Raw genomic sequence first — 25289 nt, forward strand, 5'->3', positions numbered from 1 at the left:
AGTGACGAAAAAGCTGACAAAAATTGGATGAAAAAGAGACAAAAACGGATCAGTTTTGTGGGTCTTTGCTTTCAAAAGAGGCGTGACATTGGCCTATAGGCTGTGAGCTCTAGTCAAGAAGCTTTTAGATTTGGGTAAAGCTAAACTGAAGGATATGTGCTCGGTTAAGAGGTTAATATCCAGGCACATTGAGTTTGACATTTGTTTATTTAGTGAGTAGATCGAATATGGCAGTGGTCATGTGTAAAACAGTCATGTATGAAATGCTATGGTGTAGGCATTATTTTAGTAAAGGGTCTTTATAAGCAAAAGTAAAAAGAAAAAGTGAGTACCATGGAGTGTATAAAGCCAAAAAGGTGTTCCTAATGAGGATTAGCACACGTCTGGTTTGATAACTGCTCCCTCTCTAACGCTCAAATGATCACTCCAGGCTAGCTGCTCATAATAAACACCGTCTTACTACAATATAATGTTAAATGTTAATTATTTTAACACTCGCTCGAAGGGACACGGTGAAGCAAGCAAACGTCTCCTCAGCTCTTACACTAAACCATCAGTCGAGGTCAAACAAGGTCAAATGAGGCCCGCGGCAAGGTTAGTGCGCAGACGGGCCCGGGCGGCTAATCTAATGGACCGACTGCACAGAACTGTACAGAACATCGACCGAGAGGTGGTTCAAATCAAAGTCATTATTAGCAGATTTTAGATTTGTATATATCATACAGTAGCTACAGTAATAAATGGTGATTTTTTTTATAAGAATTATTCAGCCACTTGAATCTCTTTTCCTGAATAACCATCATAGGGTATGAAAGTGATAGGGAACATAATCTTCAAGTAAAAAAAAAAGAAAAGAATAAGGTAAGGGCCTGAAAAGGTGCATGAATGTTTTTTCTGTTCCCATTCAAACTGTCTGTGGGTGTGTAGTATAACAAAACAAAATAAATATAATTCACTACAAGAGCCAGCATTTGGTATTAAAGAACAAAAGTGAAGAAGATCCCAGGGTTTGAGTCCAGATTGTTCGGTCACTATTAACCATTAACAACAGCAGCATAGATCTGGTCTAGAAAAAAAACAGGGCTAAATGGTCTTTGTATTACGGCGCTCAACAAAATCCTACATGATGCTGAATTTGAAAACTGCTGTCAAAGCAGCAGCGAGCGGCCCGTGATGCTGGTGGGACGAAGCTGCCTTCATTAGTGCAACATTTTAGACAAGTTTCCTGGCAAGCAAAACTATTCTTACCATCTAGCATCTTTTAATTCCCCCAAACTTGCTCTCTCCAGAGGTCAATCATGCAGAAATGGACTGAATTTCAAACACAATTTGTAATCATCCCATCTTCCACAAGCTCACATTGTCCTCAATTCTAAACAGCAGAGCAAGTCGCTGAATAGGCAACCGTAAATGACATGACCTGATTTCTCCGACTCCATCATCACTGGCCTCAGATGGGAACGCAAACTAATTGGTTAGGACTTTTCTTCCTCTATTATTGTGATGGAGCTTAATTAACGTTGGAATTTTGGGGGGGGGGGGTTTGAAGCGCAGTGTGGCTACAAAAGGGAGGCGGCCCGGTAGGATCAGAGTCAGGCGGATCTACTGTGAGTGGATTAGGGAAATGGAGGAGAGAGGAGACAATGAAGCATCCTCAGGGTTCCGAGAAGAAAATCCGACAGCCAAATCCGGCCGCGCGAGATCGCAGTGGGAGGAATCTCGGGCTGGATTCTGCTCTGGTGGCGAGGCCAAGCGGCAGTGGCATCTGTGACCGCATGGCGATAGGATTTAAGACCTATCCAACTGAAGTTCATCCTGCCATAATGGGACACACTAAATGGAGCAGTCAGTTTGGGATAGGCATTGACAATCGCTTTGCCTTGCAGCACCCAACCGGGTTCAAGTGATAGAAGTCTACTTTTATTTCAGGAGCAGTCATCATTTCCTTGCGTCTCTAAAAAATGGGACCAAACAAAACAGCAACCTACAAAAGAGATGCAAAAGGACTAGTCTTTACAAGCACACAGGTGATTTGTTGAGATAATTCACATCAAAACACAGCTCTATAAAGTCAATTCTAGGATATCCCTCTTGTCTTGTTCAATGATCTCAACTTTCTAATCTTTCTAATCCAATCAGTCCTCCTCACTCTGAAAGAGAACCTCAAAATCTTCAGCTCTGGCTCTTGTACAGTATTTTCCATAAAGAATACAAACAAACACAAAATATAATGTATCACTATCTTACATTTTGCTGGTTAGAAAATGCAATATTGATCCAAAACAGCTGACACAAAATATCCGGCAGTTTCACTTCCTGATCCTATGAGTGAGCTAAAACAAGCCCCTCCCACTATTGCTCCCCTTCGCTGTGCAGCTGTTTCAATAAAGAGAAGGAAGAAAAATAATCCAGCCAAAAATGCAGCAAGTGGCTGTAGTGAAGCCGCTCCGATGAGTGTTTTCACTTTGCGATGAGAGGAAACTAGCAAGAGATGGACGGGTTAGGAACACATTTAATAATAATAATGCCTTACACTTGTACCGCGCTTTACAAACCTGTATCACCAAGTTCCTCAAAGCGCTACACTGGCATCATTATTCATTCACGCCGTACTCGGACATTTCCTGGACACATAGGACTTCAGCTTTTTTTGGGTTTTTTTAGAGCGGTCTGTGCAATGCTAAGAATGGCGACGGAAGAAGGTTCAAAGATGACCGAAAGACGCACGACTAGTGACTCAAAGCTCCAGGCATGTTTCTTTTTTTATAACATGGTCAAAAGCTCTAACAAGTCGGTTTTGCATAATACCCCCTCTTCACTTTTTGACACAACTATCATACTCCACTACTATTACCTCTAAACTCCATTTAATCATATCCAACCTGCCATTTCACAGTCCATTACATTAATTACTGCCAGTTAAATGTATGGCTAGTATTAAGGGGCATCATCAAAGCCGTTTCCCCCCATATTACTGCTTTATTGAAATTAAATGACTAGAAAAGCATTCGTTGACTTTTACCACTCTCCCATTATCTTCAGTAAAGGGCAACCATCATACATTCTAAAGCCTAATAGAAAGCCCTATAGAAGACCATACTTCACATTACTAATGTTGTCTCTTGTTTTCATAGCTAACTTTATCCCTCCCATTTCGCAGCCACTAGTTTTGCCGCCACGGAGACGGCTGCAGAGTCACGATCCACGACAGGTCCATGTGACTGAAGGACAGCTCCGTCCGTCAGGTTGTGAGGAAACTGAACTCTCCACTTCCCCCCTCCCTCTGTTTTTCCCATATGTTTTAGACATTTTTTGACAAGTAACCCAATTTTGTTTCACGTTTGGTAGAACTGGCATCAATGCTGAACAAAATGCTTTAAAAAAGTGAAGTAAAGGAAAGGCCGGTGATTGGGGAACACAGAGAGAACTACCACCCAATGCAAGCACAAACCCACGGTGGATTTCTTTCGCCGCCAGCCCCCCTCTGTGTAAATGTTTGCGGATAAACCAGTGAGGCATGACTGGAGTGCAGTTTGGAAACCTCTCGATCACACCTCCTCCTCTTCCTCTGGACCTTTGTGATGACATCGGGCTGCTGTCCCGGGTCCAGCTCAGGTTACCTCCAACCGAGGACGTGCACGCTCCAATGCTGAGCTGCATCGGTGCCCAGACAACGCTCTCTAAACACGCAGCCAAACAGCACCCGAACCACCTCGCCCTGCAGCGTTCCTTAGCATTAGAGGAGACTGTGGCGGGCCCCCCATAGGCTGAAATCAAGCTGAACTAGAAGAAGGTAAAACAGATAAATTGGCTCAACCTGTCAAGAGCTTTTGGTCTAAAAACACGACTGGTTCTATAACAAACCTTAAATACTTAGACCTGAACTTTAAGAGAAATATAACCAGCCAAACTAAGGCACACAGGAAATGAGGATTGCGTAAGGTGTGTGCTCAGACATCTGTTATAATCTCTGCGCATTCTATCAAAAACATGCCGAACCACTTTCAAGTAAGACGACAATTGCATCTAACACGGCTAATAAATTGCTAAAAATAGCCCCATTATTATTCCTGCAGAGCACTGGATTTCAGCATGCCCCATCACATCCACAGCTGGTTTCCACAAATGACATTTTGCCCTAAAATGCTAATCTCCAAAGAGTTAGATCATCACTAATGGGTAAACAACGCAAGCACAAGCACGAGCACAAGCACATCACAGCCCGACAAACGCGTGACTAATTCTGCCGGATTAATGGCACTAAGAGCAGTCTTTCCACTCAATTTGAATGACAAAACCAGCACCTGTCAGTTACCCCGTAGGCCACTGATAATGAGGCGGAATAGGCAGCGCTTTGAATCGCAGTGTGGTTCAATTTCCACTGCTTTTTCACATCCTAAAAATCCTTCTCTGTTGAGTGAGTCCGTTTTGTAACAATTGCCATCCTGAAATTTTTTAATTGTGTTTAATTCTTTGGATGAGAAATAATGCCTTGTAGCTATAGGGTTACTTGTTGTTGCACTTTTAGTAACCCCGGAACCGAGAAAAAAGAAGGTTTAATCAGTTTACGGACCCCACATTGTCAAAATTTCAACCTTGAATTTGCCAGGTCATGGAAAACACAGGATGCAAACAACAGGAATAGATTCAAAGTCACATTAGAGCAGGACAAGTCCAGAGGGTAAGCGAAAGGTTACATATGCAGACACACTGTAACCAGCAGCCTCTCGGTCCTTTAGCACCAATTAAACGCTCTTAAATGTCACACTCTCTAGCAGAGAAGGAAGCAGGTGCCGCTTTAGTGAATATCATCGAAAGGAAACATGTCCAGCTTCGCGCGCAGCCTGTGGGGTGACTGGGTAAACAGTCCAGAGCCAGCGGTGAGTCAGGTGCCTCAGAACAGCGTGAGGAGGACACGGGCAGCTGCGTGGCTCAGTCGCTGTAAGGTCAAACCAGACACATCACGTCCAGAAAACCGCCAACAATAACACTGGCAGTGCAGAAGTAACCACGGCTAAAGCGGCTGCAGTCAGATATATATTCATTAAAAAAAAAAACACACATTTTACGCAATTGATTATTAGTGGTTGAGTATTGTGGATGCCCTCGTGGAGACAAAAGGAGACCCTATAGTGATGCGGCTGATCACCTGTGCAGTCCGGTGTGTCCGGTCCTGTCCCACCATCACGTAAAGAACAGAAGCGGTGTGTTTGTGTCTGTGGACTCACCGAGCACCCCGGAGGAGCCCTGCGGCTGCTGCTGCTGCGCCTGGCCCGACTCGGTCCTCTCCGTGTCCGCCTGGCCCTGCTGCTGCCCGCGGTGCCTGCTGCTGCCGTGGCGGGAGCTCTCCGGGCCCTCGCCGGAGGAGGCAGCGGCAGCAGCACCCCCGCCGGCCGCCGCGTCGGGCATGCTCTCCCGGTATCAGCGAGCCGCAGCGACGCAAACCGATAACGTGGATATTCTCGGAGAGGTAATAGTGCAGCGGTGGCGCATTTCAGAGGGACGGCAGCGCATGGAGAGAGCGGGCACGCACGCACGCACACGGGGGTCAGACGAGGGGGGAAGTGAAGTGAAGGTGGTCGGCGCAGTGACGGCTCATCCCGGTGATCACTGAGCAGGAGCTGCTGCTGCTGGAGCAGATGGAGAGGCGAGGAGAGGATCCAGAGGAGGGACAAAGACAGGGGCGGGGCCAGCGCACAGACGCGGCACAGACGCGGCACACCTTCAGGACTATGTTCAGGACAGCCACACATGAATATATAATCACTTCACACCACATGTCACATTATTGCATCTATTCGCACGTTTTAATCAGTCTGGGTAATCTAGGTATGAGGTCAGTGACCTTTTTGTTTTCATCATGTCTTTTTATGCATAATTAGTGAAGTTAAATCTTCTACATGAGGAGGTTACAGAGCACAAGAAATGTTGTATTGGTTGTTTTTGATGTCCTGCAGGTGTTTTTTATGACCTCATTTGACTTAGTCAACTTGACCCATGACCCACAGTTCAACGCATTAAAGAAGCCTAGGTTTGATGTGAGCTGGAAATACGCCTTGGCCAAAAGTCAACAAAATGATCTTATTATCTGGATTATCTTCCATTTCTAAATAGCCAATCCAAACATCAAAGTGAGAGGGTGTTTACTTTTGTAGTATCCAGAGTTGCACATGCTGTTGTCAACATTCATTTGTCTCTCTCTTTTTTAAAAAAATATTTTCTGTTTAGATGTGGATGGGAGGAAATGAAGTAACACACCTCGTATCAAGATCCATGTCTTATTTGGGGAATGTGAAGGGATGATTATTTGATTATGATGACATGACATATAATCTTTGAATCTTTGGATTGACAGATTTCTGTCCTGCCCGCTTAATATCCAATTCAACACATGAGGAAGCACCGTTAAAGAAAGCTTTCTTGATTCTCATAGTTTTCCCATAAAAAACAAAACAACATACTATTTGTAATTTGAACAGAATAATCTGACGGCATACTTGACCCAATGAATACATCAAATAAATACATTTTGGAATAAAATGAAAAACCTGGTCACATGGTCTTATGGACTTCTCTGTTTGTGTGATGGCTGATGTAGGACTAATATTCATCTCTTTTACCTCAAAGGCTGCTGTTTTTATTTGATTTCATTTTATTGACAGCCCCAGTGTGGCCTTGAGGCCACAGTTGCCCCGCCTCTTGTAGATATATGACTCAGTAAAAATGATTCAAAGCACTAATATTATTGCTCCTTGGGCCTTGAGTTGTCCCATCTCAACAGCGCCCCCTCGTGGTGTTGCCTGGATGAATTTGTCGCCTGACTAATGCTATGCTGTGATGTGAATTTGTGCTTACTCACCATGCTCCGGGCCAGCCTGACAGCTGGGAGGATGGATCCGCAGTGGGGCTACAGTGCGCAGCCCATACGCACGCCTGCAGTCAGCCAGTGTGCGTGATGTATGGAGGCCGTGATGGATGAAAGTGCACCATTCATAATTTCAGCAGCAGACAGTGAGTGATGACAGCGCCTGTGAGCCTGGATTAAAATGTGTGTTGGCTCTTTTTAGGGACTCGACAGCTATTGGAGTCTATCCTGGCCAGGCTAGTTTTTCTACTCTGTACAAAAGAAAAACAGAAACAAAAAGCAGCAGTGGCCACTTTAGGTCTATGCCTGTGTGTTCATTGTGTATAATAGCGTGACCTACAGGCATAGAGTTCATTCCAGTTCATATAACCTACTACTAATTACGCAAAAACATAGAAAACACATTTAGCAACTGTTTAACTACATTTACTACAACTATTGATTGACATTGTTGCAAGGGCCCAATTATTATTTTCTCCTTAAAGTTCATTCTTTTGTATTCATCATATTTGATCAGAGCATATTCGGTGTCAATTAGGCCTTTGTACAACCACTTACCTCCAACACATTTGACTTTAAAACGCTAGTTGGAGTTTAACAGGAACATAAAGCCTGGGGTAGTGGTTTCCGCACGGAACAGTGTCTCCGTGCACAGTAGGCGGGTTCATACTTTGATTGACACATTTTAAACCAATAAACGTTTGCTGTGGACCTCCGCTGAGTGAAGTGTGACCAATCACCATCAGCAGAGGGAGCCACGGAGCCGCAGCGCTGAACGTAAACAACCGGGGGAAGCGTGCTCGCTCTCTTTACAGACCTGCACAAATCAGAACTTTAGCACCACTCAATTATTATGACATTGGCTTTTATTACAAGATCAAACCAAGCAACTGTAGGAAGTAATGCCTGAAAGTTGGTTGTCAAAATGATCTTTCTATTGGAGCAGATATAATTTGTGAATATGATGTGGTCGGTTTATCGTGGAATACGGAAAGCTGCTGTCAGTGCTCTGAAGACGAGGTTAGTCACTCCTTGTTGTATTACTCTATTGTTTTCTCATAATTATGCTCCAATCGTTTTTGTTTTTGTCAATAAATTGCCCGAGGGCATATTTTATTTTGGATTTCATGCACTGTTTTTGCCCAATGGTTATTCTTGCGTGCTAGAGCTACAGTGTTTTTCATTTTTCTCAATAATTTACAAAGATTCCAACTCTAAAATAGTTAGCAGTTAATTGGACCTTTTTCTTTTTTTGGTGACTATTTTCCCTTTTGCTTTGAGCAGAAGCCCTGCTGTCAGACGTCTCCTGTGTACCTGTGATGGTGTTTCCGCTGGACTTGCTGATGCTGAGACCATTTTCGCCCTGTCGTCGGGTCACGGCAGGTGTGGTGTTGCAGTGGTCAGGATGAGTGGTCCAGCCGCTCTCACAGCTGTGTGGACCATGGCTGGACTCAGACACAACACTCTGCCTCCACGGACTGCACTGTTGCGCAGCATCATGGACCCGAAAAGCAAAGAGGTGCTGGACCGCGGGCTTGTCCTCTGGTTTCCAGGTGGGCAGCCTCCACAGACCAAACCCAGAGGCAAAACAAGACTGCGATCCTTTTATACTGAATATCCTCATCACAAAGTAAAAACTCTCACCGACGTTCACTACAAGCACACGGGTCGCACTATCTGTCGCTCTTCATTGAAACAGCTGTGCAGCAAAGGGGAGCAAGAGGAGGGGTTTAGGGGAGATTATGTGAAAATCAGGAAGGGAAGCTACTGGATATTTTGTCTTTGCTGTTGTAGATCAATGTTGCTAACCATCAAAGTGCAAGATTGTGGTAAAGATGTGTTTGAGAACATTTTAGGATGTAATTTGTAATTCCTTTAAGCCATTAACCAGTGTAATTATAATAATTTGTACTGTATTGTCGTGTTATGTTGTGTGTTTGTTAATTCTACTGTATTTTAGGTCCACACAGTTTCACTGGAGAAGACAGCGCAGAGTTCCACATCCATGGTGGACCAGCTGTGGTCAGTGCTGTTTTACTGGCTTTAGGTAAAAATCAAATACTGCGCCCAATCCGATTTACATAAAACACAGCATACAACCTTTCATTTAAACTGAATCATCACGCAAATTGTTGCAATAAGATAGTGTTTCTCCAACACCAAGTGCCACCTCATAAAATACTTTGGATTAAAATTTGATTAAATTATGTCTTAACTACGTCTTGTCCAAAAAACAAACAAACAAAAACAGTTGCACTACTAAAACATGTATAAAAGAATCTCAAATTAAAATGAAATTTTGGATGACCTTGAGCAGCACCTGCTGTTTGTACTGTATTTAAATGCACCTTTTTCATCACTAGAGGGCACTGTAATACAAATAAACTCAGTTAATGGTTTGTTCATATTTGCAGAGGTTTATAAACATATCCCTTATCAGAAATGTGTGAAGTTAAAAGCAGACACATGTTGAATAAGTTAAGCAGATTGGGGGGGGGGAAATAATCTACGTTTATCCTCCTTTATGAGACACTGCTCTGGGCTCGGGTCCACTTGGCTCCTGCTGCTCTTCACTTGTCACATCGTCCTAATGAGATGTGAAAAATGACTGTGGACACAATGAAACTTTAACCTTTTTAACCCTCGCAGCAGTGTGTGTTTTCTCCCGGAGTGAACTTGCTCTGACACGCTGACCTTCTGTTTGCTTCTTGGTGTGGTGGCGTAAAGCGCACCCCTGTGCCTCGGCCTGATGTGTGTGATGTGTGTCTGCAGGAAGTGTGCCTGGCATGCGGCCTGCCGAAGCTGGGGAGTTCACACGGAGGGCCTTCCAAGCGGGGAAACTCGGTCTGACAGAGGTTGGTCAAGGCAACAAAAACACACGGCCTGATAAACAAGGTCAGATGAGGGGCGGCTTTGGTGCGTTTTTAGGGACATTTGTGGAGGCCTTCGCTTGTGTCTTACAACAAGGCTCATATAGGTTGAAACCTCCTGTGGAGAAAAAAACCTTTGTCTTGAAAAAGAAATGGTTTGGTTTGGGGTTGAGGTGGATATGAGCCAGTCACAGTGAGCTTCTAGAATCTGGATAAAGTACAAGGTAAAATTGGCACACATTGAGCATTAGGGCTGGGTTTAATGTGAATAGCCCGATATCGATTCAGTAAACCCTTAAAACAATCCTTTTAGTACATTTTTCCCCTTATAATGCCATGTGACTTCTGGCATTTTTGTTTTGGTCAGGTCACGTTAAAGGGACTAGATGCAAGTTGGTCATTTTATGCTCACTACTGCCACCTCAGGTCATACGCGTAATTGCAGCTTCTATATTAAAGGGATATTTCAGGATTTTTGACATAGGACCTCATTTCCTAGTTTTCCAGAGTTTTGTTGATTTCTGGAGATATTTTGTAATTCAAGCAGTTTTTATATTTGAAGAGTTTCATGGCGCTAGGCTAATGCAAGGCTAGCGCATTCCTACGATATCAGCTAGCCTGCATTAAAAACAGTGTGACCCGCTCCACAGAACACCTGAGGCAAGTCACTTATAACACCAGACTAACCATATAAATGTCTGTGTCCATAGAGTAATTTTAACCATTTTGCATTTACAAGACCTTATATTTGAGCAGCATCAGCTTCGTGGTTGTATAAGCTACGCGGCGGCGGTGTGATCTGCTAGAAAATAGTCCCTCAAAATGCGATCATTCATGTGATGCAAGGTCAGTTATATTCCAAACATGATTCTATCGACACAGACATTTATATGGTTAGTCTGGCGTTATAAGTGATTTGCCTCAGGTGCACTGTGGAGCGGGTCAGACTGTTTTTAATGCAGTGTAGCTGATACCATGGAAGCCTAGCGCCACGTATGTCTTCAAATATAAGAACTGCATGAATTAGAAAAAAATATATCTCCAGAAATCAGCAACACTCTGGATAACTAGGAAATGAGGCCCTATGTCAAACATCCTGAAATATCCCTTTAAGCTCGTGCATGACGGCACTTCAGACCCGAATTAACACCTTTTTGAGTGACAGTGCAGGATTTTAGAGGCAGTTGTGGTGAACAGGTCTGAGCTCATTCTACACATTAGGACATGGCTGGAACATGTAGGGGAGGAAAATACTTCATTTCCATATCCAAGTAAAATTGGTACAGTGTGACATCCTTAACTGAATTGAAAATTGATTTGGGCGTGCGTGCAGTGTCATTTGTTAATACTGTGGAATCCTAATGTTCTGATGTCTTTGGAGGTGGAGGGTCTTGGAGATCTGATCCACGCAGAGACAGAGGCCCAGAGGAGGCAGGCTCTAAGGCAGATGTCCGGTGACCTGGGACGTCTCTACCAGGACTGGACCCACAGACTCAAACGGGTGGGTCCTCGTTGTACACACACATTCACCCTTTGGCACCTAATCCAAGCCGTTGTGATGTTATTTGTTTTGCCGTCTTCTGGCATATATAACTTGAGGGGCATAAGGTCTAGAGGTTTGGAAGAATCAGCTGAAAAACATGAGTTCACTCTTCACTTTGTTTCCTCCGCTATCTTTCCGCTGGTATAACGTGAGCCCATTGACGTGCGGTTTCTCGGAATGACAGGTAAATGGCCGCTCCGTCTCGCGTCGAAACTTTTATTGAGGAGAAGTGCGGGGGCAGCAGATCGGCGCAGACCTCGCGTGAACTGTAGGAGTTTCCTCCGGGGAGAGAGTTTAATCACGTTCCGCGAAATCCTTGTTTTTTTGGAACGAAACGTGATGTACTCAGCAGGTCAGGGCTCAGTACTTTCACAACTAAAACAATGCATACCTCTTGTTTTCTGTGCCTGACCCTACAGCTGCGTATGGACAGTTAATATGTTATCTTTTGGGGATACACGGCTTCCTGCTATTATCTTGGTGGAGTATGTGACAGTTTAGCGCGTGTCAATACGGGGAATAACAAGGGAGCTCTGCGTGGAAATAAACGTGCAAGAAATCTGACAACAAACACAAAGTTCCCAGGCAAGTGGCAAGAGACTGGGTTGGACAAAGAAAAATATGGATCCAGTTGAAACATTATGTGTGAACTCGGGACTTGATTGTGTGGCAGCAGTTGTACTTACATACTTTATACTCATTGTTTTTATTGCCATTCAGAGGTGGGTAAAGTAGCCTGTATTTAGTCAGGAAAGAGTACTTTATTTTTTACTGTTCTTTTGCTTTAGTATAAGTAGTAAAAACTATTGACCAAAGTAGTTGATGAGAAAATGATTTTAAAAAAAAAATTAAAGCTAAAAAGAAAACCCTCCTTGAGTAATGAGTAAAAGAGTTTAAACATGAGCCAATAAGACGTGAAATGATGTGAAATGTGACACTTCCAAAGAATGCACCGTAAAAAATAGATGAACACAGTGGTTCTTATAGAATACAAGAAAGTTAATTGAAGTTTAATAAAACTTAAATTAATTTCCATATGTCGACACAAAGTATTTGTCAGTTGAAGTTAACTCTCAGTAGGAAGAGCAACTGTAAATGCAAAATAATGTTGACTTTTATACTTTATGTAGGGAAGCATTACACGCACAAGCGCAGGGTCTGACAACAACAGCTTGTATGCTCCCCCCAATTTTTGTATTACTTGCACCAATAAAGTGACATTTCGGACGTCAGATCGGCCCTTCATCAAACATGAGGCAAGAGAACAAAACACCTGAATTTTACAAAGTGCAAAGGTACCTTAGTGCAGTCTCATTCCTCATGTCTGAAGAGCTGAGCTGACGCTTGTAATGTCTCTTCAGTGGTGCCAGCAAACATTATTTTTGCCCCATAAAAGTTTGTTGTAAAAGTAGTGTGAAAAATAGGCCTGAAGTGAAGTCTGCATTGTTTTATGATTTGTGTGTTGTTAACGGTCAAACCTGAGTGGTCAATATGCGACGAAAAGGGACATACTTGTTTCGTTTGATCAGACGAAAAGGATAAAAATGAAGTGTAGTGCGTTTTAAGTAGATGTAAAAAGTAATAGAAACTACTCCAGAGTTTCTTCAAAAAGTTATTCAAAGTACAAGCCCTCTGTGATCTGCACCCTGGCGTAGGATTAAGCCCCAGATTTAACATGAGATGTGCAGGCAGCGGCTGACAGACGCCTGAGGAGACGCCCTCTTACCGCCGGGGTGGTAGCACTTAAAAAAGTAAAGATATTCCAGCGGCAGAAACAGCTTTTTTGTGATGATGTCCTGCAACGACAGCTCATGAAACGATTACTATCTTGGCGCAGAACTGAGCAGCCGGTATTGTTCAGCTCGTTTATCAGCTTTGAAAGGGGAAAAATGGGTCCCGCTTCATTAGTTACTTTGGGAGGATATCCAGAGAATGTTTGGTAGCAACGGTTGCTATGAGGTATGATTGGACAGCGACCGTTTCGGGGCAGGATTTTGCGAAAGGTCAATTGGTTCCCATGCACTATTCTGTTTACTTTGTTCAGGCGCTATAATGAAAGATTATTTTTTGTGTGTCATCAGATTTATAATTTTTTAAATGTCTGTGAAGTGGCAGCAAGGATCTGCTGATTTGTCTACAGTGAATTTCACAATCTGAAATGAGGGCTTGACAGTATTATGTGTGTAGTGGATATTTAAAAGGTGAGCTTTTCAATTTTACTGTCCGTTTCACAGCATAAAGTTGTAAAAAAAACACACACAACATCAGCAGCTGCCTTCTCCTCTGTTGACTGTGTGGACCTTTGGCACGACTCCGAACAGTTCACTGACCACACATGACCGTTTGACCTGGAGCCAGGCCAAGGCCCCACTGTTAACTACCATTACATATGTAGATGCATCACTTTCCAGTCATTCCCCCCTGAGACATGTTTTCAACTGTTGCCCTAATGCTTTTCCAAGAACTCATCCAAAACACATTTATTTTAGAGGAGCCTCTCTGGGAAGTGAGTTAAGCAGTATCAGAGAACAAAATCTCTACTGTACAATATCAGGGTGAAAGATATTAGCTGGAGCAACAATGTAATCTATTTGACACGGCTTCCACCTTTTATAACAAGACACTAATTCAAATATGGAAATGTTCCTGCGCTTGTATTGTGATGCTGTCTACCCGTGCAGATGGATGCGTGTTTGGGAATGAACTCTTCCATTCTTGCAGCTTGTTAGTTTAGTGATATGATATTGATATGGTTTCCCAAAATAGGGCTTTTACTCTTTAAACACATCTGATAGCAACAAGTTCAAAAATTTTGTTGGGGGAAATGGTGGTTCTGTGGTCGATCGGTGTCGAATCCATTTGGAGCGATGGCCAGAATGATCAAATCTGAGTTTGTTGTGTGCTGCTAGTACACACAAAGCATTTTTGATTGACTGATTAAGTTCCAGTTATAACGTCATTCTAGTTTTCTTTGAATGTTTAGCTCTACAGAATGACTCATAGAACGACACAATAATCAACAGGATGTCAAGGCAAACATATCAAACTGTTTTTTTTTTTGGCTCGTCTCCATGGAGAGTTTACTGTCGAGCACATCATTGGTGTGGACTAAAGTTTAGTCACTAAAAGCAGCTAAATGTGAGCTGAAACAGGTTAAGTCCTTCATCCAAATCCATCCTTTGATCACCCACTGCAAACATAGCAGTTTTTGTGTGTTTCTGCTCATAAGGAGCATGTTTTGCATTGCTGGATACAGTTTAATACCAAATATTATGCAGTGTGATTTTAAATGCTCATGTCGAAGACCAGCTGAGCCCCCCTACTCAGAATCAGCCAAAACCAATTTACCAATTTTCTCTGGGTCATGTGACGTTTGTTGGACTTTCACAGATATTACATTGCATATTTAATGACCTAATGATAATCAAATAAACCTCAGTGGGTCCAGACTCTGATCTAATGTAGCTCTTGTACTGCTCCGGGGTTTACTCCCTGATCCGCTGCAGGAGATCATCAGATCACACCCCTGGACATGTTTGCTGGCTTGATTTGTTACTGTGTTTTTGTTTTTGCCATTGCATGTACATCCTACTATCAATAGGATAATGGTGTGTGTTTGAAGATGTGCATTGTGGACTCTTTCCTGTCACACGTACAGTATTTAGCTGAACATCAACATTAACAATAAGACTTAAAAATATCTTGACATTTGACCCTGCTTGTGTGTTCCTCAGTGCCTGGCCCACATTGAAGCCTTTATAGACTTCAGTGAAGACGAGCTGATCGAGGAGGGGGTGCTGAACCAGGGTGAGTGAGTGTGCAGTCCTCCCTGGAGCTTAGAGGAAGGCCTGAATACCCCGAGGAGAGACGAGCACGGCTGTGCTTTCCTGTTTGGATCTTCAGCTGACCATCGTGTGAGCTGCTCTCGCTGTAGGAGAATCCATAGCCATCCAAACGCTCTAAAACCATTTCCTATAAGGAAGCAAGGGGCCAAGGGGACGCCTTCAAAGCTACCTGCCATGTCAGTCACAGCAGAGGGCAGTGGCAGCAGCGCTAGTGGGTACTGGAGTTTCCCATGTTCCCAGTGCATGTGAGCTTGTGAGCGTGTTGTTGTTTATGCCTGGGACGCCTGCTGTCTGCCACAGGCACAGAGTGCCAGATTTGACACACTAAAGCTTAGGAGCCGTTTGCTTTTGGTGGTGTGGTAAGTTCCTTCTCCAAAGAAGAAAGCACGGTGGTCATTGCCCACTGTCCGGGGCCGCAAAGATCAGAACTCTTGACAGTTGGATTATTTCCACTAGTCATCGACTTGTCAAACGATGTTTTTATATTGCACTTCAAACTTAAGTTTATAAAATTTTTACTTACAAATCTATAAAATCCCCAAATGTATATTGTCATGCTATTTCGATGTGACCGCGGCGTTAACTAAAATCCTGCAGGAGACTGTGTCGAAACAGATAATGATTGTGATTACTAAAATAGTTTTGAATTACTTTAATAATTGACTATAAAGCTAATAAGGTATTACATCTCTATTTCAAAAGTTTAAAGTTTTGAACAACTTTCTGTAGAAGATTTAAGAGCAGACTTTTGTCCGCTGCTGTGCTAATATTCTGAATCAACGACTGCTTTTCTAGGGCTAATTCTTTGAATTAGATCAAGTATAAATTAGAGAAATATCTAATGAGATAAATAATATATATATATATAATATTGTCAATCTTGTCAAGACTGTCCAATTTACCACTCCCTCCTCATCGTTATTGATGAACCTTTGCCAAGCTATAATTTATTCTTCTAACTAAAGTAATGGTACATGTAGTTTACTGTCGAGCACATCATTGGTGCATAATACAGTGCAGATTATGCAGTATAATTGAGACATCTTCTTTGTCTGTGGTGTGTTGTATTGTTACCAGTATGTCACACTGCAGCACAGGGGGTCAGGGCCTGTAGTGTAAACGGGTCTGTCCTTGACCCATTTCTGTGCAGACTGGTGTCAGACAGTGAGGTACCAGCCTTTTCCTTCAAAGACTCGAAATACTTCTGACAAGGCCAAGAAAGTGAAGCTGTCCTCAAACCTTCGTCATGTCCTCTTCCCTCTGCGCCTGTAACAGCGGAGCGCTCCATATCTGAGCTTATATCTGAGGTGAAGCGCCACCTGCAGGATGAGCGGCGTGGGGAGAGGCTTCGCAGTGGAGTACACGTGGTCATCGCTGGAGCCACCAACGCTGGGAAAAGCAGCCTGCTCAACACACTGTGTAAGAGGCGCCTTGATTATGGAGTTTGTTTGTGCATTTATTATACTGTATTTGGATACATTAGTGATTGGAAAACAAATGTTAAGTTCAAATCCATGTTAAAGTTGTAATTTGTGTTTGCTGAAATATAATCAATCTCAAATCTACAAGAGCTCATGCTACCCACCCTAAATATCTGCACACGTCTGAACTCTACCTGCTTGATGTCGATATTCTCTGCGTTGACAGGCCAGAGACCAGCTGCCATAGTGTCTCCCATAGCAGGCACCACGCGGGACGTAGTGGAGACAGCTCTGGACATCGGAGGTTTCCCCGTGGTCCTGAGCGACACCGCGGGACTCCGAGACAGCCCTGACGTGGTGGAGAGGGAGGGGGTCCGCAGAGCCAGGGAGAGGTATACAGATGACTTCAAAAATATTCTACTTTGAAGGATTCATTTTTCTTAGACAAACCTTTGGTCACGCTTCACCGCAATAATATGGTAATAGGATGAAAAAGCACGGCAACTGGGGACAATAAGAGGACAGTGGGAACCAGATGTTTACATACACTTTATAGAAAGACAAATGGCGGTGGATATGAAAGAAATGAAAGCTCTTCAATCCGTCCTGGCTCGGCTCCCAAATATCCAGAAATTAAAATTGAAGCCGTGGAATGTGCAAGGAATGACCCCAAGAGTCATGATGACTCGCTTAACTCACTCGGGCGCATTACATACGTCACAACCAAACGCTAGTGAAAATCAGATCGTTTCCCCTCCCACCTGATACCGGAGCTCAATTGTGAAAGTCCAGTAGCTTGTACGAAATGCAATGAGTAAGAGGGTATGGTAAAACCAGACTACAGTTGGCCATTAGCCCCCATCAATTCTCCTGCAATAAGAAGTATACAAGTAACTGTTTGAGACTGTTTATGTTTGATTGGGGGACAGTGCTGAGCGCTGTTTTCGTACGCTCCGCGCACCTAGGATTCGAGGCAACAGTCTGCACCATCGGCCCCTTACTACATTCGCCAGGCTTCCTGGTGTTACTAAGCGACCTCCCATCCAAATACTGCCAGGCCCTGCCCTGCTTTGTTTCCATGGTCTAACGGGATTGGGTATAGCAGGCGGAATGGCCAATGTTGTTCCGGTATTTCCACATAATGTTCTTTCTTCATGATGTCATCTATTTTGTGAAGTACAGCAAAACAGCCCCACAGCATGATGCTGCCACTCCTGTATTTCAAAGTTGGGATGGTGTTCTCAGGCTTGCAAGATTCTCCCTTTTTCCTCCAAACGGGACAATGGTCATTATGGACAAAAAACAAACATTTTTTTCCCCGTCAAAACACAGGACGTGTCCCCAAAAATGAAAGTCTTTATCTTTTTTTTATTTGCAAACTCCAAACTGTCTTTTTGATGTTGCTTTTGGCGTAAGGGCTTCTTCCTAGGAAAGTGTCCTCTCAGCCCATGTCGGTACAGCATCTTCACCAGGTCTTTTGCATTTGTTCTTGGGTTGATATTAACAGTTCAGACCACAGCACGTTCATCTCTGGGACTCAGAACCCGCCTTCTGTCTGATCTGTATGTTGACTGGTCATTTCCATTATTGTTTGAACCAATGAACCTGGCACCTTCTAGTGTCTTGACACTAGAAGGTGCCTTGACACTTGACATGACATCGTCTTCTGGACATCTTAGTGTCTGTAAACTTCTGACTTTGTAAAAAGTAACAAAGACATGTCTAAAAAAATTTTTATCTCTCATTCTTCTGTCATTTAGCAATTAGAAATATTTTTGAAAATTGTAATTGAGTTAAAAGTTAATTCTGGTTTCATGTAACACAGTAAGAAAAAATGCAAATGTGTCTTTTTATAAAGTGTCTGTAAACATGGTTCCCACTGTACATAAAGAATAAAGGGTGCCACTGCCATATCATTACACCCTCCTAATAAAAGCATCAAGTGTAAATCTATTCAGCTTGTGTCGGCAACTGACAAGGCATAAATGATCCTTTGGAAAACAAAGAAGGGAAGAAATAATTCAGCACTTTTCCTCTGTACATTATGATATATTTTCACAGTGTCTGCAGCGCCGGCGCTGTTTGTATTATATCTATAAATACGTGGGACAAATTGCTGTCGGACGTTGCGTAACAAAAAGAGTGACGGGGCAGTGGTTGTTCATGTAGAAATAAATGCCTCTTCAGTAGCAGCTGCTTCCACTGTTTACACGGGTGAAGAATGGCGGCACTTGGAGTGTCCGTCACCAGTGCGTTATCAGAGTACGACAGCGCAGACACTCAGCCAAAATCAACTGAGCCAGACACAAACACTTTATACAGAGCAGACATGTGCCACCTCCTACGGGCCATGGCTGAACCACGAGGAACATATTCATTATGGAATGAGAAATGCCAGTAGCCAGTGAGGGGTTTACTCTTTACTGTTGGCCATTCCAGTTGCCTACAACTAACTGCATCCTTTTCTATGATGGTTGGTTTAGATTTGACATAAACACACACAGTTTTTAAAGTGATGTTGATTGAGTAGCTAGTCTGCAATGACGTGTGTAACATAGGTGAGGCGGCAGCTCTGTGGGAGCCTGTGCTCCATGTGCGGGAGGCGGTCAGAGGCTCGTGACCTGGGTCACTACAGGAAGGATATGGTAAGTACAAGCATCCTGCGGCTGCCGTTACCTCACAGGAGCTTCTCCTGCTGTGGAAAACACCTTTACATTTACACCAGGCGCACTATCCACTGTATGGCTTCTGTGTGTTCTCAGGATTTACCCTCTGAATGACTCTGTCAATATGTCTCCATATTTGTGTTTTTGTTGGAACATCACTGTGGTCTGCTTTCAGGGTGGAACAGGCCGACGTGACTCTGGTGGTGGTGGACGGTGTTCAGATACCATCAGACCAACACTCTGTGCCTTTCCTCCAGAAACACTTGAGGGAGGTTCTTTCCACTCAGGACCCAGCTCATATCGGTGAGACATGCAGAAGAATGGCCTTATCGTGTAATAACAAACAACTTGTATTCATGAAATAGTTGCATCCTGTGCTGTGTGTGTCCAGGGCAATGCGTGGTGGTGCTGAATAAGATGGACCTGCTATCAGAGCAGAGCAGGCAGAGGCTGCAGACAGAGCTGTCCTCATGGGCTGCTCCTCCCTCTGTGTGCTGTGTGTCCTGTCACAGTAAAGAGGGACTGCAAGACTTCCTCTCTGAGCTGCACCAGAGAGTCAAGCATCTGTGAGTCTGTCAACCTTTACAGCCCCATGAAACAACCGTACTTATGTACATTAATCTTAGTAATGTACTAAGGTACATTAACTGTGCCGCCCGTAAACCACGTGACACAGTGGTTAGTAATCCTGCCTCAGAGTATGATGGTCTCAGATTCGTGGTCGTGTGGAGCCTTTCTGTGTGGAGTTTGCATGTTCTCTATCCATCTGCTTCGCCTGCCACTAAAGACGCACAGTATTGTCCTCTCTCTGGCCAGGACTGAAAAAAAGATTCTGAAATCTCAGTGGTCAAACAAAACAAATTAAAGTTGCCTCTCTCCCACATGAGGAAAAACTCCGCTAATTTGAAATGTACCCTTTTACGACGTATCCACCAGTGACTTTGTGCTGGTCATGTATGAAGTGCTGAAACATTTCAGACACTAAAGCTGTGGTCCAGGGCTATTCAAGTTTTTCTCTGGGGCAGATTATCTGGAGGTCATTGGCCTCTGGGCCGGTCATAGTGGAAACATCCCACACACCAAAGGTTCATCCTTTTTTGAGGGATAAACAGAATCAAACATAAAAAGCTTGATTATATACCAGCATTTTAAGCCTCTTTAAAAAACAGAGAAAGCAGCAGCAGATATAGGTGAAACTCTGAAAATTTGAATATTGGGAAAAAGTTCATTTAGTTCTGTAATTCAAGTTAAAATGTGAAACTAATATATGATATAGACTCATGGCACACAAAGTGACACATGTTAAGCCTTTGTTTGTTTTAATTTGGATGATTTTGGCTTCCAGCTTGAAAAAAACTCAAAACTTAATCTTACAATGTTACATGAAATCAATAAAGTTTCAAGTTTCAAGTTTAATGGTTTTGTATAGCCCAATATCACAACAGAAGTCGCCTCAAAGGGCTGCAACAAACATCAAGGCAATAAAACACAGCAATAAATATGACAATTAAAAGTTCAGGTGAATCCAGGCAAATATAATGTCCAAAGGTAGCGATGAGCGGCGTGGGCGTCCCCCGTCCTTAGACTCTCCAGTACGGCAAGGAAAAACTCAAAAACCCGGCAGGACAAAAGAGAAACCTTGGGGAGAACCACAGAAGGAGAGATCCACTCCCATGGACGGACAGGCTATAGAGACCCAGGGCCGAAGGATCCCTCAGCAGACGGGCCAAGATCACAGACTGTCCAGTCCTCGGATTCCAGAATGCCAGTTAAACCCGGCGCTCTGAAGTAGTACTTGGTTTGGGACCCTTTTACTTGAATTACTGCCTTAATGTGGTTGCGTGGCATGGATGCTATCAGCCTGTGGCACTGCTGAGGTGTTTTGGAAGACCAGGATGCTTCAACAAGAGGAATATGACATGTGAAGCCCATGTGCTGTGTGTTGGAGGCTCTTGCTGCCCTTATGGAGGGCGGCAATGGTGTTTTTCTCCCCAAAGTCAGGTCAGCAGTCTTCCCCATGGTGAACTACTGAACTACTGAGAGACCATTGAAAGTCTCGGGATGTTTTGGATGAATTAGCTGATGAAAAGGTGACACTTTGATCTGACAATATAGTCGTTTTTCACAAAGTTATAATTTGTACAAGCTGTAAGCCTTTATCATCAAAATTAAATCAAACAAAGGTTTGACATATGTCACTTTGCGTGCTGTGAGTCTATATCATATATTAGTTTGACATTTTAAGTTGTATTACACAATGTAATACACATTACAACTTTTTCACAATATTCTAACTTTCCGAGTTTCACCTGTTTTACTGACGCTTATCACACACCGGCACATAAACAAAAGGACGTACTTTAGCTCCTGATTACAGCTGTTGGACTCAATCCTACCAGAGGTCTGACTCTACTCTAAAGGCTATATAGAAGCATTGCAAAGGTATTAGGAATTCTCTGTAATAGATATGTTTTTAGCAGCTGCAGAGCCTCTGCAGTGAGAGTATAAGCCGTGGCAGCATTAGCGGCCCCGATAAATTCACTTACTTTATGTTCTTCAAACTGTCTGTTTTGTTTAGGTGTGGCGACCCCCTGTCTGGAGGCCCCTCACTGACCCAGGCCCGGCACAGAGCTCACCTCCAGCAGTGCGTGTCTTCCCTCCGACAGTTCCACCACTACCAGGACACTGACCTGGCTCTGGCCGCCGAGGGGGTGCGGCGCGCTCTCACCAGCCTGGGACGCATCACGGGACGAGTGGGGCCGGAGGAGATCCTGGACATCATCTTCAAAGACTTCTGTATCGGCAAATAATGATAGTGATTCTGATGAGCTTATATGTTTGTGTTAATGACCATTTACATCTATGGAATAAGAATGGACTTCTTTGTTGATGAAGGCTTTGGAACAACAACACAAACGAGGACTGTGTTTTGTGCCAATATTTTAAACACACCGGAACGACTTCTTCCTGTTCTCAGTCTTCACATTGTTTTCCTCCCAAGACAGAAGTGCTTTTGTTCCGAGCAGTTTCACCAGAATAGCAGAGCTTTACTGACAGGTGACTCACAGGCCTCATAAACGTCTTGAATAGAGGTTTAAAAATAGCCCATGAAAAGCCTCTGCTCAGAAAACGAGACTCTTGGGGGAGATCAGAACAGCTGAATTCAACATCTGCAAGGTCAGGTAATTCTCCGCTCCCATTGTTTACATACACGCCGGGCTATTTCGGAAAGCGTTGCGCTACAACTGGACTGGGTTGTTATGAATGGATCAGATATCACGACAGAAATGACTTTATCATGTGGTTTCTGTTTTTGTGCTGTGGACTGAATGAGCCGAATTTAAACATCGTATTAAAACTTCTCCTTTCATTTTCCTCGTGGAGACATTTTACTAATCCAGTGAGAGTGAGTGGCAGGTCTGTGCTCTTCCTGGGTTGTCAGGGTGGGGGGCGGGGACGTAAGATGAAGGCAAATGGAAATTTCCAGAGCGCAGAAGGACAGTGCAGGATTCCTCAGACATGAATTGCTCAAAAAAGCAACCCAAGTAAGCCTTAGTAACTACACAGGAAAATCCTCCTAACCGGCTGAAAAGGTCACATTCTCTACTTAGAGGTAGTCGTCGCCTGACAACCGTGCACTTACACAAGATACGGGTTAATTCCGCAGTGACTGTAAGTGTTTAAAGTACTGTATCTGTGGGAAAGCTGGATTTTTGTTCGCCTTTAGTTCGTCTGTCAACCCGCTCGTTATCAAATATTTCTGTTTCCTCGTGGAACGGCTGACCTCCGCCCCGCTCGCTGTCTTGTGTGACGGCATCGGGAGCGCGGGACTCTGCAGAGCTGTGTGTTTTCGGGGCCCGAGTTTAGGCGAGCTTTCCTCTTTCCGCAGAAGCCTGTCAGCCCCGTGCGTCCCCTTTCATGTCCTCGGTGATGGATGGGAGCGCAGCTAAAAGTGGGGATTTCTGCAGGTGCCATCAGCGGCAGTAAATTACCGAGCCCCTCTTCCTCTGCGGCCCGCACCAGCGCGCTGAGGACGGCCATTGTTTGGAGGCACTGAGGAAACGCTTACACTGGACATTTTTAGGAATATTCATATCAACAATATTCAATCATTTGACTAAAAATATACATGATGATTAATGTCGTCTTTGTGCCTTAACCAAGCCAATTTTCTGCAGTTCAGCTCAGTTCCCCAATGTAAAAGCTTGTGGACTGGAGCCTACAGCCTGTGGTGTAGCGCCTCATTTGAAAGCTAAGACTTACAAAACTGATCTAAGGTTTTTCCTCGCGTTCTCGCCACGCTGTCAAATTCCTTGCCTGTTTTGTTTGCGTGTTTGTCGCTTTTTTTATGCTTCTTTTTGGTTCATTTCCCTCCTCATTTACATCTATCTTTTTATGTTTTTTTCAAGAAGATTTGGGTCAAGTCGAACTGGAGAAAATGTGCTCGGTTAAGGCGGGGGGTTAGGGGGTTCCATCCACTCCACAAAGAGAGACACAACATGCTGGATTAATTGTCAAAACTTTGGACTCAAACTCTAGCTGGCTCTACCCATTGTGCACTTTAGAGAACACCACACATACAGTATACCAGTAGTCAGGTATGGACCCGCCCCTTTTAGACCCGTCACATTCTGTTCCCATGTGAAATTCCACAAGAATCTAAAGATGTCCTGAGCACTTGAAGCCTATTGAGGCCTGCTCCTGTGGCAGCGGTAGGTTTCCTGTGTTAGATCGATGAGTGCTGTGGGATGATGATGCTGACAGACTGTGCGGTCATGAACAGTCACACCCTGAACAGAAAAACACTTGAACCGTCTTAAACAGCGGATTTCCTCAGGACAGCCCCGCTCACCTGTCACTCTCAGATTTATCTGTGAAAGGTCTCAGACTGAGGGCCTTATGCATTTTGAGTTTCAAGGCAACTGTCAAGGCAGTCGTTTGATATGATGAGGAAAGAAAACCATAATGAAAACATCAAATCACAGTATTCCTTGTTTTAAATCTACAGCTGTACATCATCTATAGCTGTTATATGTTTTTGTTGGGTGTCATGTGGAGAATGCGTGCATGTACCATGAAAACTCATTTTCAAAGTACAGGTAGAGGCGCTATAGTTGTGAGCTCTCATTTGTATTGGGTTATTTAAAATGGACTAAGATTGAACAGTGCCTGTGAAGCATTAATTATACTGAAAATGCAAAAGTACGGATAAAGTACAGCAACCCACAGGACAATCGCACAGGCACTAATCGAACCCACTACCTCACATTGCCACATTGCAACTTTACCACTGGACCACAGCACACACCACTGTCATGGAGCAAGGGTTCATTTGTGGTAAATGTATAGAAAGAGTTTAGTGTGAATAAAGGCCTCTGGTTGGTTAACAGTAGCTCAGTGGGTAGATATTTGACTTAAACTCTGCTGAAAATGAGGCACTGAGCAGTTTGATTTAGAAGTATAATGGATGATTCGAGGTACAGGAGCTTGTCCTGAGTGAAGAGTCCATAGATCGTTCTGTACATGTGAGAGGAAAGGGAAGTACTAAAACGTGAGGACACTTAAAGTAATAGCTACTGTGCCTGTTAAAAGGGATCGTAAAAATAACAATAAAATATTATTGGTCTCAGTGTGTTACTGCATCCTATTTCTGGAACAAAGTGTGCCTACAGTCTGTATCAGTGGGAAATTTAGAGTTTAGAGTAAATCAAATTAGAATTAAACGTGACGAGAAGCATATTCTGTTAAACGCCAAGTGTCATTTCTATATTGTGATGGAATACCAAGGCCTAGATACATACGTACCACAGATTCATTTTTTATTGGATATTCAGATCATTAAAACTTCCTTGTTCAGATGTAGATACATGATGGCCTGCAACCATCATTTGACCAGTAATTGATGAGAAGAATAAAAGTAAAGAGTTTAGCAGTATTTTTGTTGATCTACAATGATATACACATCATTGTGTATATCATTGTAGATATACGCCTTGTCCAGCCACACTACGGTGGGGCCCTGTGGCTGCAGCCGAGGGGCCGCTCCCAATGCAGACGGCTCCTTGGACGGTGTTTCCTC

At 43.6% G+C, this 25289-nt stretch overlaps 2 protein-coding genes across 2 annotated transcripts in view; one reads left to right on the top strand and one right to left on the bottom strand.

The window, feature by feature from the left end:
* ano8b (anoctamin 8b) overlaps nucleotides 1–5673 on the bottom strand; it is a 56869-nt gene extending 51196 nt beyond the window's left edge. Inside the window, exon 1 of the mRNA XM_079574755.1 lies at nucleotides 5229–5673. Within this exon, the coding sequence (XP_079430881.1) occupies nucleotides 5229–5409 (181 nt within the window). The 5' untranslated portion in view covers nucleotides 5410–5673. The remainder of the gene's footprint in view (nucleotides 1–5228) is intronic.
* A 2043-nt stretch (nucleotides 5674–7716) lies between these two features.
* On the top strand, nucleotides 7717–22751 carry gtpbp3 (GTP binding protein 3, mitochondrial). Its single transcript, XM_079574767.1, has 11 exons — nucleotides 7717–7885; nucleotides 8150–8418; nucleotides 8826–8912; nucleotides 9638–9720; nucleotides 11117–11236; nucleotides 15013–15085; nucleotides 16399–16542; nucleotides 16771–16936; nucleotides 19386–19513; nucleotides 19602–19776; nucleotides 21789–22751. Exons 1-11 carry the CDS (start codon nucleotides 7827–7829, stop codon nucleotides 22018–22020), a joined length of 1536 nt encoding a protein of 511 aa, XP_079430893.1. The 5' UTR covers nucleotides 7717–7826; the 3' UTR covers nucleotides 22021–22751.
* The last annotated feature ends 2538 nt before the right edge of the window (nucleotides 22752–25289 follow it).

The sequence above is a fragment of the Gobius niger genome (assembly GCF_951799975.1).
Source record: "Gobius niger genome assembly, chromosome: 17".
NCBI classification, from domain to species: domain Eukaryota; kingdom Metazoa; phylum Chordata; class Actinopteri; order Gobiiformes; family Gobiidae; genus Gobius; species Gobius niger.